Source organism: Lissotriton helveticus, chromosome 12, assembly GCF_964261635.1.
Source record: "Lissotriton helveticus chromosome 12, aLisHel1.1, whole genome shotgun sequence".
Lineage (NCBI taxonomy): Eukaryota > Metazoa > Chordata > Amphibia > Caudata > Salamandridae > Lissotriton > Lissotriton helveticus.
Genome location: NC_136073.1, coordinates 104,398,580 through 104,410,770, shown reverse-complemented (window position 1 = coordinate 104,410,770; position 12,191 = coordinate 104,398,580). Strand labels below are relative to the sequence as shown.

The following is a 12,191-nucleotide window of genomic DNA, read 5'->3' as shown; positions in this document are numbered from 1 at the left end:
AGCAAGGGACTCATGTCTGAGCATACCCTTCCACACTCATGGTGGCCAAAATAATTACAAAAAGGGGGTGGTGATGGACAGAGTATCTGAGTTAATCAGAACACTCCTACCCAGTCAACAGATCAGGGCTTGATCCATCACCGTTTTTTAGCTCACTGCACCATCCCAGTTCAGAACCTGGCTGTATGCAAATTAGTCTGTCCCTGGCCCAGTGCATCATGGGAACAGGGCAGACCAAACTACCAAGCCAATTCTTAACTGGAAAGGAAACAAGCTTCTGGGGACCGGTTTCTGGCATTACAGCCGTCTTCGGCACGGCTTGCTTGAATCCTGATGGTGCAATGAGCAAGGGACTCATGTCTGAGCATACCCTTCCACACTCATGGTGGCCAAAATAATTACAAAAAGGGGGTGGTGATGGACAGAGTATCTGAGTTAATCAGAACACTCCTACCCAGTCAACAGATCAGGGCTTGATCCATCACCGTTTTTTAGCTCACTGCACCATCCCAGTTCAGAACCTGGCTATATGCAAATTAGTCTGTCCCTGGCCCAGTGCATCATGGGAACAGGGCAGACCAAACTACCAAGCCAATTCTTCACTGGAAAGGAAACAAGCTTCCGGGGACCGGTTTCTGGCATTCCAGCCGTCTTCGGCCCGTCTTGCTTGAATCCTGATGGTGCAATGAGCAAGAGACTCATGTCTGAGCATACCCTTCCACACTCATGGTGGCCAAAATAATTACAAAAAGGGGGTGGTGATGGACAGAGTATCTGAGTTAATCAGAACACTCCTACCCAGTCAACAGATCAGGGCTTGATCCATCACCGTTTTTTAGCTCACTGCACCATCCCAGTTCAGAACCTGGCTATATGCAAATTAGTCTGTCCCTGGCCCAGTGCATCATGGGAACAGGGCAGACCAAACTACCAAGCCAATTCTTCACTGGAAAGGAAACAAGCTTCCGGGGACCGGTTTCTGGCATTACAGCCGTCTTCGGCCCGGCTTGCTTGAATCCTGATGGTGCAATGAGCAAGGGACTCATGTCTGAGCATACCCTTCCACACTCATGGTGGCCAAAATAATTACAAAAAGGGGGTGGTGATGGACAGAGTATCTGAGTTAATCAGAACACTCCTACCCAGTCAACAGATCAGTAAAACTTTACCTGCTTCAAAAATAGCATTCGTAAATTGGGACACACGTTTTTGTGACTACAATCTCTGATTCAGAGCGTTAGCGGCTGACACAATGGTTAATACATCTGACCCATAATTACTACAATAAAACTATGCCATGGCCTAATTTAAACATCTGCATGGAATTACTTGTATATCCTGATGATACAATGGTTAGATGTAACCATTAAATTACTAATGTGTTCTGGTAACATGACCGTAACAACCATTAAACATTTACTATCTGATGATGATAATGTGGACATATGCAATTTTGAAATTACAACCATGGCCTGATGAAGTAGCCCTGTGTAAGAATTAAAATATTAGTACATGCAGGAGACATGGCCTTATGTAAGCGCAATTATTACATTAGTACTATTTACTTGAAAACCGGACCATAAATAAGAATTAAATGACTACTATGTTGTGAAGACGTGGCCACATGATAGAACTAAGGGCTTTTTTAATTGTTTTTTTCAGTTTTATATAGCAAGGTCACATTATTATTATTTTTAAGATATAGGGAGAGTAAGTGGTTTGCCCAGAATCACATGATGTTGAGTAGATGCCAGGACTCAACCCTTATTCCTGAGTTCCAAGGTCGGCAACTCTGCCCGTTTGGCCACAACATCCTCCGTCAAGAGTTAGATGAATAGAATACTCAATCTCACTGTCCTAGCCCCATGTTATAAGTGCATTATAGCCTAATGCACTTTTAAAACAGTGGACAGTAGATTTTTACATGTTTTGACAAGTTTTCTGTCCCCCAAACTCTAATAAGGCCCTAAATAACTAATATTCTAAAAACCTGGCCTAATGTAAAATATTTGTTAAGAGCATGCACTGGTCCCATGGACCACTGCCTTCTCTTAAAAAATGAAACACTAACGTGTAATTTTTCTTTTTTAAATGCATCCAGTTTTCCTTTAAGGAAAACAGGCTGAATTTTAAAAAAACTGCTTTATTTAAAAAGAAAAAGACACACAATTGATTCCAGCCAGCCTGGCTGGTGAGGGGTGTTACCCCGAAACCGGTCCCAGTATGCTTGTTTTGGTCCAGGCAAGACCTGGTTTGGCAGTTCGGGCTGGGCTGTTGCAATGACGCACAGGGTCAAAACTGATTTGCATATAGCTGGGTCTGAACTGGTGTGGTGAAGTGAGCTAAAGAACGATGATGGATTCATCCCAGATCTGTGACTGGGGATGAGTGTGAGTGTCTAAAAAGTTTCAGCTCTCCATCCATCATCTCCTTGTGTTTGCTTTATTTAAAAAACAGTCACATACATGGTCTGCTGACTCCAGCAGGCCACCATCCCTGGGACTGCTAGCCATTCCTAATGGGGTCAAATAGTGTACCTGCCTCATGAATATTGTTGAGGCAGGCAATTTGCTGACCCCATTAGGAATCGCAAACAGTGTCTGAGACATTCATATTTGCGAGTTGCAAATTGTATTGTGAGTTGAAAATGAAGCAATTTGCGACTCGCAAATTGGTAGGGTCATACATCTGGCCCTAAATTGCTACTGTATCCTTATTATGTGGTCTTCTCTAACCAATAAATTACTACTATAGACGATGAGGTAACCAAGGGTATGCTGCTAATGTGGCTATTATGCTACTATATGCTACAGAAATGAGCATGTTTTGAGGACGCTAAGAAAAAAGTACTAATCTTCGGATTTTGCGATTTTTATATCTCAGGAAGAGGACAACAATCACAATCTAGCAGGACAATGTGCTGCAGCAGTTCACTATGTTTTATAACTCTTTGCAGATCAGCTACTTTGCCACACTTCCCCTTCTGAGTGATCGCAGTCAATTCCCTTCCTTCTTCAGGACTATCCCCAGTGATGAATTCCAGCACCGCGGCCTCGCTCGACTTGTGATCCATTTTGGATGGACCTGGATTGGCATCATAGCTGTGGAAGACGACTATGGTCGGCTGGGGAGCCAGAACCTGAAAAAGGAAATTGAGAAGGTTGGAGGTTGTGTGGCATTTTCAGAGTTCTTCCCAACGACTTTCTCTGAGGGCAGAACTCGGCAGATTATTGAGGTGATTAGAAGCTCGTCGGCCAAAGCTATTTTGGTGATCTCCTTCGACTCGTATGTGATGCCAGTTCTGGTGGAAGCTTCAAGGCAAAACATCACTGGGAAAGTATGGGTGGCCACTGATGCCTGGTCGATGGCCTCCAGCCTAACTGAGATGAATCTTCAAAACACTCTGGAGGGCACCATTGGCTTTGCCATTCGTAGGGGAGAAATTCCTGAGCTAAACAAATTTCTGACTTCCATCAACCCGTATTCCTCTCCGATGGACATTTTCATCAAGGAGTTTTGGGGTGTGACTTTTGATTGCCTCTGGCCCCCTCCAGTAGAGAATCAGGAACTAGAAACTCCCACAAAACAACTCTGTACGGGCACGGAGAATCTGAAGGCTATTCACACACCCTACACAGATGCCTCAGAAATCCGGATAACATACAATGTCCACAATGCTGTGTATGCACTTGCACATGCTCTGCACGGCCTGTATTCATGTCAACCTGGAGAAGGACCTTTTGCAAATGGAGCCTGTGCTCAAGGGAATAATTTTGAGCCCTGGCAGGTAAGAAAAAAACAGTTGCAAATTTAAAATATTTTACCCTTTACAAATGTGCTGAGCATGCACTTAGACAAGTGACACCCAATGACGAGTTAGTCAAAGTATTGCATTGGCTTAAGTCCCGGGGTACCAGAGGAAAAAACATTCAGTATTGTTGAAGTGATACCTATTGGAAGTCAGACACAATATGTCACAGGGTGAAGTCATACAGACATACACCAGTAGTCCAGTGGCACCCACTTTTCATAGTATCACATTTTCTGAAGCCTTGGCCAGAGCAAGGAATGCTGCCCAGTGGCCAGTCATCACATGGCAAAGCTAAATAACTTATGTAGGGAGCAGAAGAAAGCAGTGCAACAGTGACCATCCTCAGCCAGTCACACTATGTCATAGGTAGAGGTCCAGAGGAGGATGTAGAATGAGACCAATGCTGCAGAGACAGTGATTGGCCTGTCACTGTATAGCATTAGTAGACATCCAATAGAAGAAGCAGAATTGGCCCAGTGCAGCAGTTATGCCCAATGATCAGCCAGAGTATGGCTTTGACCTTAATCCTCCTGACACTAAAAAGTCCAATTTTTATCACTGACATCCACAGGAAGCTAATAAGTAGTATTATCAAAGGACCCAAAGAGGGATCAAACAGGCGCAGGTACACTGGTTAGAGTCAGTGATCACTCAAAATATTTAGGTTCTGGTGGGGAAGCATAAAGAACGTGGTGAAGTAGTGACACCCTGTTGGCAACATAATATTGCATTGGTAGAGTTCCTAGAGGAAGAAGAGAGGCCCCAGTACAGTAGTGATACTCGTTGACCAATAACAGTGTGACTCCTGATGAGTTCCTTGTGGGAGTACATAGCTCCCTTTGCAGGAGTCACAGTAACGCATCATAAAAGATATTTAACTGAGATCCTTATAGAAGCTTACAGACAGACAGGCGGTAACAACACATTCTCATCAGCTGCATTAAAGCATTGGCAGAGGTACTGATGGGAACAGCAGACACAGAACCTCCTTATGAGATGGCCAATATTGAGACAAATAATTCTGACCCCTGGAGAGACTGTTACCGGCTAGAACTGTATCTATGTAGGCCAGAACAATCAGCCCATTGCAAGTTGGACACTAAGGGCTTAATAGACAAAGGGCCTCAGCACTTGAGGCGGATGCCGCGCAGTCATGGGTGATCCTCTGCAGTCGGGGAAGAATCTCCGCAAATAGAATTATTGTGGAAATTCTGACCCGAGCGAGGAGACACTCATGGTGAAGGCCCCCTTTACCATGAGTGTGGAGGCCCTTTGTGTATCAGGCCATGAAACTGCTCTAAGGAATATGGACAACAGGGGTAATCTGATTTAACACATTCAAGCCCAGGCTCATTACTCATTCCTTGTCTAATTTCCACTTTGAAAATTTGACTACAGCTGTTTCAGCAGCTGGAACCACAGGAGATACTAGACTGACCTGAAGGTTTCCACAAATACGTGTAATCATAGTGGGCCTGGTAACAATGATTGTCAGTCCAACTAGAGATAATGAATTACTTGTAAATAGGTCCATACTGAGGAGTAGCAGCAACTCCAAGGGGCAGATTTATGAGGCCCTTGCGCCTCTTTACGCCGCAATTGCGTCACTTTATTTGACGCAACGGCGGCGCAAACAATGCGCCCTATTTACAACATGACGCATCTAGGAGATGCGTCATGTTGTAAAGCCCAGTGCCATAAGGAGTCGTTCCTGCGCAGGGGGGACGTTCCTGCGCAGGAACGCCTCCTAAAAGTGGCTGAGTGAAATCTATGAGATTTCACTCAGTCACTCTCAGGCCAATGCTGCGTCAAAACCCTGCGCCTGCTTGAAGCAGGCGTAGGTCTTGAAGCAGCATTGTGAAGATGGGGCACCCCCGAGCCTTGCTGGAGCTGCGCCGCGCTTGCGACGCAACTCCAGCAATGCGCCACCTTTACGGCACAGAGGCGTCATGCATCTGTGCCGTGTTTGCCCCATGGTGCGCCGCATTGTAAATGCGGCGCACCATGGGTGGCGGAGCAGCGGCGCAAGATAACTGGCGCATCCCTGGGGATGCGCCAGTTATCATAAATCTGCCCCCAAGTGTCCAGTGGGAATAAGCTAAAGTTATGGTAGGTGCAAAAAGATGCACTTTCAGCAGCGACACCCAGTGGTCTTTTACAGAACTGCAATGATTGAAGTTCTGGGCGGTGCAACCAGACAATACGTATTAGGGACTCCTCGCCTGGACTACGGCAATGTGCTCTACCTTGGAGTTACCTTGGAGCTTCAGAGGAAGCTTCAGCTTGTCCAAAACTCAGCTGCCCGCCTTCTTTGCAAGGTCCCGTGGAAATCTTCCATCTCCCCCTTTCTTAAAGACCTCCACTGGCTCCGTATTGAAAACCGAGTCAAATTCAAGACTCTGTGCTTTATGCACAAAATCAAACAAGGGTCGGCTCCAGCCTACTTACAGTCCCTGGTCCAACAATACTCTCCGTCCCGCCTCCTCAGATCCTCATCCCATGGAAACTTCCGCATTCCGTGCTTTAAACTGACGAGAATGGGCAGACGCTCTTTCTCCTGCGTTTCCCCCAGGCTGTGGAACTCTCTTCCGGCTACACTGAAACTTGATCCATCTTTGTTGAAATTTCGCAGAGACCTTAAAACCTGGCTCTTTTCTCAATAACAACTGTGAAGCGTAATCACTACTCTACTGGCGCCGGGAAACCCCTTGTGGGTAGCTGCACGCCCTATAAATTGAACTACAATAACTCCAGTGGCCAGACAGAATGTCACATTGACCAATCTCTTGAAGAAAGCCCCTGATGTGAGTGCAACAGTCACATCTACTAAAACACATAAAACCATTTGCTTCTTTTAACTATCCATCTTCACTTTTTCTGTTTCTTCAGCTTCTCTATTACCTGGAAAGAGTTCACTTTAGGAAGGGTGGAGAAGAGCACTTTTTTGATGTTCAGGGCAATCCACCAGCAGTTTATGACATAGTTAATTGGCAGATGGTTGGAGCGGGCAAGATGGCGTTTGTCACAGTGGGACGGTTCGAGGCTGCTGCACTACCAGGCCAGGATCTCATTCTGAACCACAGCACCATTTTATGGAATGGCGGCAGTCAGCAGGTAAGTCTGAAAACAGATCCCTAGTGGGGAATGAGTGACAGCTATTTAACAAATCCATTTAAAATTATAGCACATTTCACCAACGAAAAATTCACGTAGGAGAATGTCACCTGGGGATTGAATGCCTGAACTATTAACAAATAATTGTAGTAAAAATTCTGGTACTTAGAAAAAAATCATATGTAGAGTAAACTAATTAGATTTTTGATTGTAAACTAAAACACAGCATTAGGGGAGTTCTGCCATTTTGATTTTAATATAAAATATAACAATTGAGTGCAATACTGGATACCATTTCAAATAAAATTGTGAGAAATATTTCCATTTTGTCCCTATGGTAATTCCTTCATCAATGTAGATATATTGGGTTTTTACAATAAGTACTCTTGCAAGGAGTTGGTGTGCTGTGCTCTGGTGATGTATTGTGGCATAATTCTCTGCTCGTTTTCATGAGGATGTGCCTCTTTTATCACAGTCTGGGCTCTCTCACTCCCTTTGTCAAAGAACAGGCCCTCTCCCTCGAGGGGACAAACCGCAATCTTTATCTTCCTCCTACATGGTGCCTTTTCTCTCGGCAGGGTTGCAGTGTAGCGCGTGGTGCAATTACCATAGACAGTATCTTCTGGTGGGCTTGTGACTCAGGCAGTCCTCTCTTTATCTCGCCTTGTGTGGCAGCATACAGGCACCTATGCGGCATTGGTGTACCACAGGCCTGGTGCCATGTTTGCCTTTCAATGTCCTGGTCAAGTACTGTGATTTAGTTTTCCACTCTTTTAGCGGGTGCAGTACCCTTAAATGGGGCTGCAGGGCTTATTATTGCAGCCCGTGGCTGATTCCTTGTTCTCCGTAACCTCAACCAGATTGTGGTGCGGCGGCTTGTCCTGTCCTCGAGGGCGTTGTTGGGGTAAAAGAATGAAGGGCAAACTTGTGGCGGGTGCTGCAGTCCACGCAACCCGATGCCCTCTCTCTGAAGAGACACACCTCGACCTTCTTGGGTCTCTGTGCACTGCTACCGCTGTCCTTGTGACCCCGCAGGAACCCTGCATATCGCGGTAGCCTATCCTTCCAGCAGGCGGTCTTTGGCGGTGACACTACAAGCTGCGGATGCCTCCCTCCTATCGCAGGGAAGAACTCGCTTTGCTTGCATGTCTACAGAGGACGCCGCAGCTTCTTGACTTCACTTTCCGTTTCTTTGTGGATACTATAGTGCATCAGATTGGCGCTTCCCTCACTTGCCCTTTTCCGCACCTGGGCAGTCCTCTCCCTCACTATGCCGGTCAGTTGCGTGCAGGCATCAGACACGGTAGGGACCACCACACGTGCCTGGCATCTCCACTAACATAACTTTGGTGGGGCCAACACTCACTCGGAAGGCAGTCTCTTTCTCATCTCCGGGCGTTTACGGCGCTGCGCTGAAGGTGCTCTCCTTTAACCCACACAGGCCACTGTCCTCGGCCCTTGTGATGGCAGCAGCTGCAGGGGTGCATTCGGGCTACACTTCCCCTTATTTTCGACGGTCTATCGGCCGGCAGGACTCAGCTCACTCGTTCCACTTTAACTCTGGAATACCTTCCGGTCTGCCACTGCGTTCTCGCCGCTGGTGGAGGTTGCCCTTTCCATGGGCTAGACTCCCCCCCTTCTACCACCTTCAACAAGGTGGCTGTACACGCGGGCAAAATCCCGCTCGTCGCCAGTGTCAAGTTCCCGGGTCCAAGTCCCACATGGTGCAGACAAGGACGACATGGACACAGTGAATATGGTGCTGAGAAATGGCCACGAGCCCGTGCGCTCGGCCTCCTTTATTGACAGGGTCACCTGACTAGTGATGCCTGTGGTGGGTGGGTGTAAGGTTTTTTACACTGAAGGGCAGAACACTAGAACGTGTCAGGCTAGACACGACAGCCTGGAGTTACAGTTGTGTGATCCCTTAGTCAGCTGTAACTTAGCATTATCCAGATACTCATTTTTAAAACATGCAAGAAGAACAGAAAATGTAAGCATGTCAGAAATCTATAGGATTTACAGAAATAACATTACTAATAATCCATAAGAGTACACATATAGAATTTTAGATGGGTGACAGTGAATTTAGTGGAAGGCTGAGAAATCTACACTGCAAGGTGTAGCTGTCTGATGGCATTCCAATAAAGAGAGAGAGTGAGAGTGCTAACAGTTGGTGTGGGTGACAAAAAAGAAAGAGGCACCCACTGTGGAGCGTAATCAGAGTTCACTGCATTTCCTATGAATCTACATGCAGGAAATTAGCTATTGCATGAAAATGATATGTGTGCGTGTGTGTGTATGTGTATCTGCAACCACTTCTTTCCACATCTGTATGCTTTCCTGTCCATCATGTTCCCTACCTTATACCTGCTAGATTTTAAAATCTGAAATTAGGAACAATCTCGAAGACAACGAATTAATGAATATAAGACTTTTAGAGCGCGGACTTGGCCCAGAGGCATCAAGGCGCTGTGGACCGAAATCAGTGTATCAAAGTTCACAAGCTACTAGAGCTAAAGGATTAAGGGAGATGGCAACTAGAGCAAGAGAAAAGCCAGGTCTTCAATGATTTCCTGAAAGAAGAATGTATTTCCAAAGTGGAGATTGAGAGAGGAAGCAGATTCCACAAGTTGGCGCCTATCAGCGAGAACGCCCTCCCCCCACCTGACTTTCCTAAATCTAGAAACTGTTACCCAATTCTTACAAGCAGATCTCAAGTTCTTGCTAGAGATGTATCTGTGAAACATTTTATTAATGCCTTTAGAACCCCTATTGTGAACAGCCTTGTGTACCAGGCATAGGGCCTTGAACACAATTCTCCTCCCAAGCGGGAGCCAGTGAAGGCTCCTAATGGTGGCTGAGACTGCGTGAAATTTAGGGAGACCCATCACCAGCCTAGCGACTGCATTCTGCACCAGTTGGAGTCGATGCAGGAGTCCCTTATTTATCCCTAGATAAAGGGCATTGCAGTAATCCAGCCTGGATACCACAAGGGCAACCACTGCCTGTTTCCGAGCTGGAAGGAAGAGAAAACGGAAGATCTTCCTAAGAGTCCGTATCATCCCAAAGCATGTCGAAACAGTTCTATTTATTTGTGACTTTAATGACAAAGAGGAGTCTACAATAATGCCTAGATTCTTGGCACTGAGACAGGGAACAGGGCAAGATCCTAGAGAAACAGGCCACCAGGCCTCTGACCATATATCCAGCTTGTCTCCAAAGATTAAAACTTCTGTTTTGTCCCCATTTAATCTGAGATAATTCTCCACCACCATGCCGCCACCACTCGCATGCAATTTTTTAAATTTATTGCTGAGGCTGAGACACTCTCTGTGATGGAAATCAGAATCTGAGTGCCATCAGCGTAGGAAAGGACTTCTAAACGAAAAGACCTAACCACAGCAGCGAGCGGGGCTACATAGATATTGAAGAGAATTGGACTCAATGAAGATCCCTGAGGGACTCCACAATACAGTTGTTTTGGGGCAGACAAAAATTGGCCCATCTTAACTATCTGTGAGCGATCCATGAGGAAAGATGACAGACAACAAAAGATATTTACAGATTTTCATAATAATGCTTTGGAACTGAGTTTCGACTGGACAAGAAGCCAATTGGTGGGCAGCCTAGTTAAAATTAACATCTATGTGCCAAAGGGGGAACAGATGCACCACACCAGGTGCCACTTCGACAGTTACAATTAACTCTCATTCCCCACATCTTGGTACCTTAGCTCTATCGCACCTTGCTTACGCCGATGATATTGTCTTAATCAGTTTAATCAAGATTGGCCTAACCAGAATATTAACTGAACTTGCATCATTTCTAACGACAAACAAGTTAGAACTCAACACAACAAAAACAAAAACCATGCTTACTAGTAATCGGGCAGCCCATCCCCATAACATTTGGCTATAAGGAAAATCCTTAGAAAATGTGTCTAGCTGCAAATATCTGGGATATTACATTGACAATAAACTGACTCATCGAGGACAGAAGAATTATATGGCGCAACGAGCAAGCGCACTAACTTTTGCTTATAAGTCACTGTCAATGAAACTGGAGGGGCCATCATTCAGACCACTGATTTCAGTAATGACAGCTAAAACACCCCCCACTTTAATGTATGCGAGTGCCACCCTTTACGGAAAAGACTCAACTCTTCCTAATAAATTAGCAGGTAGTATGTTTGAAAAACATCTTTCAGCTCCCGCAAACTGCTTCCCCAGCTAAAATGTGCCTGGAATTTGGCCTAATTAACGAAACACTGGGCCGTCTCTACTCATCAATAAAAGTTTGGTATTGCATAAAACAAACCGTGGAGAACTCTAGCCTTAACAAGGCACTGTGGCGAGAACTTGAAAATGGGAAAAAATTACCATACACTATCTTTTTGCACAACGCACATAAATCCACTTGCACTTTGGACCTTTGGAATAAAAATCTTTTCTTTTTAACATTTAAGTTAGCACTAAACTAAGCCGCATAACTCCGTTCTCTATTATTGGACAAAAGTACTTTTAGCCAAAGATCTCATTCCTGGACAGTACTCAACAACTATAAAGTCCTCAAACCGGCGGCTAAGCTAGTTAATGGCATTACGCCTTTGAAATTATCCCTCACTATCAGATGCGCCAAGGTGGAAAAACATTGACTTAAGAAGATGTTGCCTGTGTGGTAGTCAAAAGGAAGACCTTATCCATCTTAAATGTATCTGCCAGAAACTTTATCCAGCACGTCACTTTGCTAAAGGAAGCCCTCTGGATTAGAGGAATATGATCCTGCAGCTCTGCTATTATTACAGGGCTTGATTCATCTGACTCGTAAATCAACTGCATACTAGTTAAATTCCTTCACATATACGATCAGGCTGTGAACTCTAAGCCACCAAGTGAGGGTCTATCCACTGAAGAAACAACGCCTGCTGTAACCGGTCCGCCCGATTGTCATCTTAAAGACTGAACCTATTGCCACATATACAGGAAACAATCAAGACCCTCAAAGGGCAATGACTGTGCAGTAATACAAGAGACTTAGTACACCAACACTTCATTTATAAATTATTCCTACCATAAATGAAACTAATACGTTTGTTACCCGTTATCTGATGTTTTTCACATGCCTGTCCCAAACAAATCAATAGTCTTACATATTTTAGATACCATTTTAAAGGGTTTTAGATTGACAATGGAAACTTCTTGTTTTATAACAGGGTGATATTATATTGTGACATATTGGGTTAACAAATTAATTTTAATGTCTT

General features: G+C 45.0%; 1 protein-coding gene across 1 annotated transcript in view; it reads left to right on the top strand.

Annotated features, from left to right (window-relative positions):
- The window catches only part of LOC144797966 (extracellular calcium-sensing receptor-like), a 228,435-nt gene that overhangs the window by 105,963 nt on the left and 110,281 nt on the right, over positions 1-12,191 (top strand). Inside the window, exons 3-4 of the mRNA XM_078668772.1 lie at positions 2,957-3,787; positions 6,701-6,925. Coding sequence (XP_078524898.1) covers positions 2,957-3,787; positions 6,701-6,925 — 1,056 coding nt within the window. The remainder of the gene's footprint in view (positions 1-2,956; positions 3,788-6,700; positions 6,926-12,191) is intronic.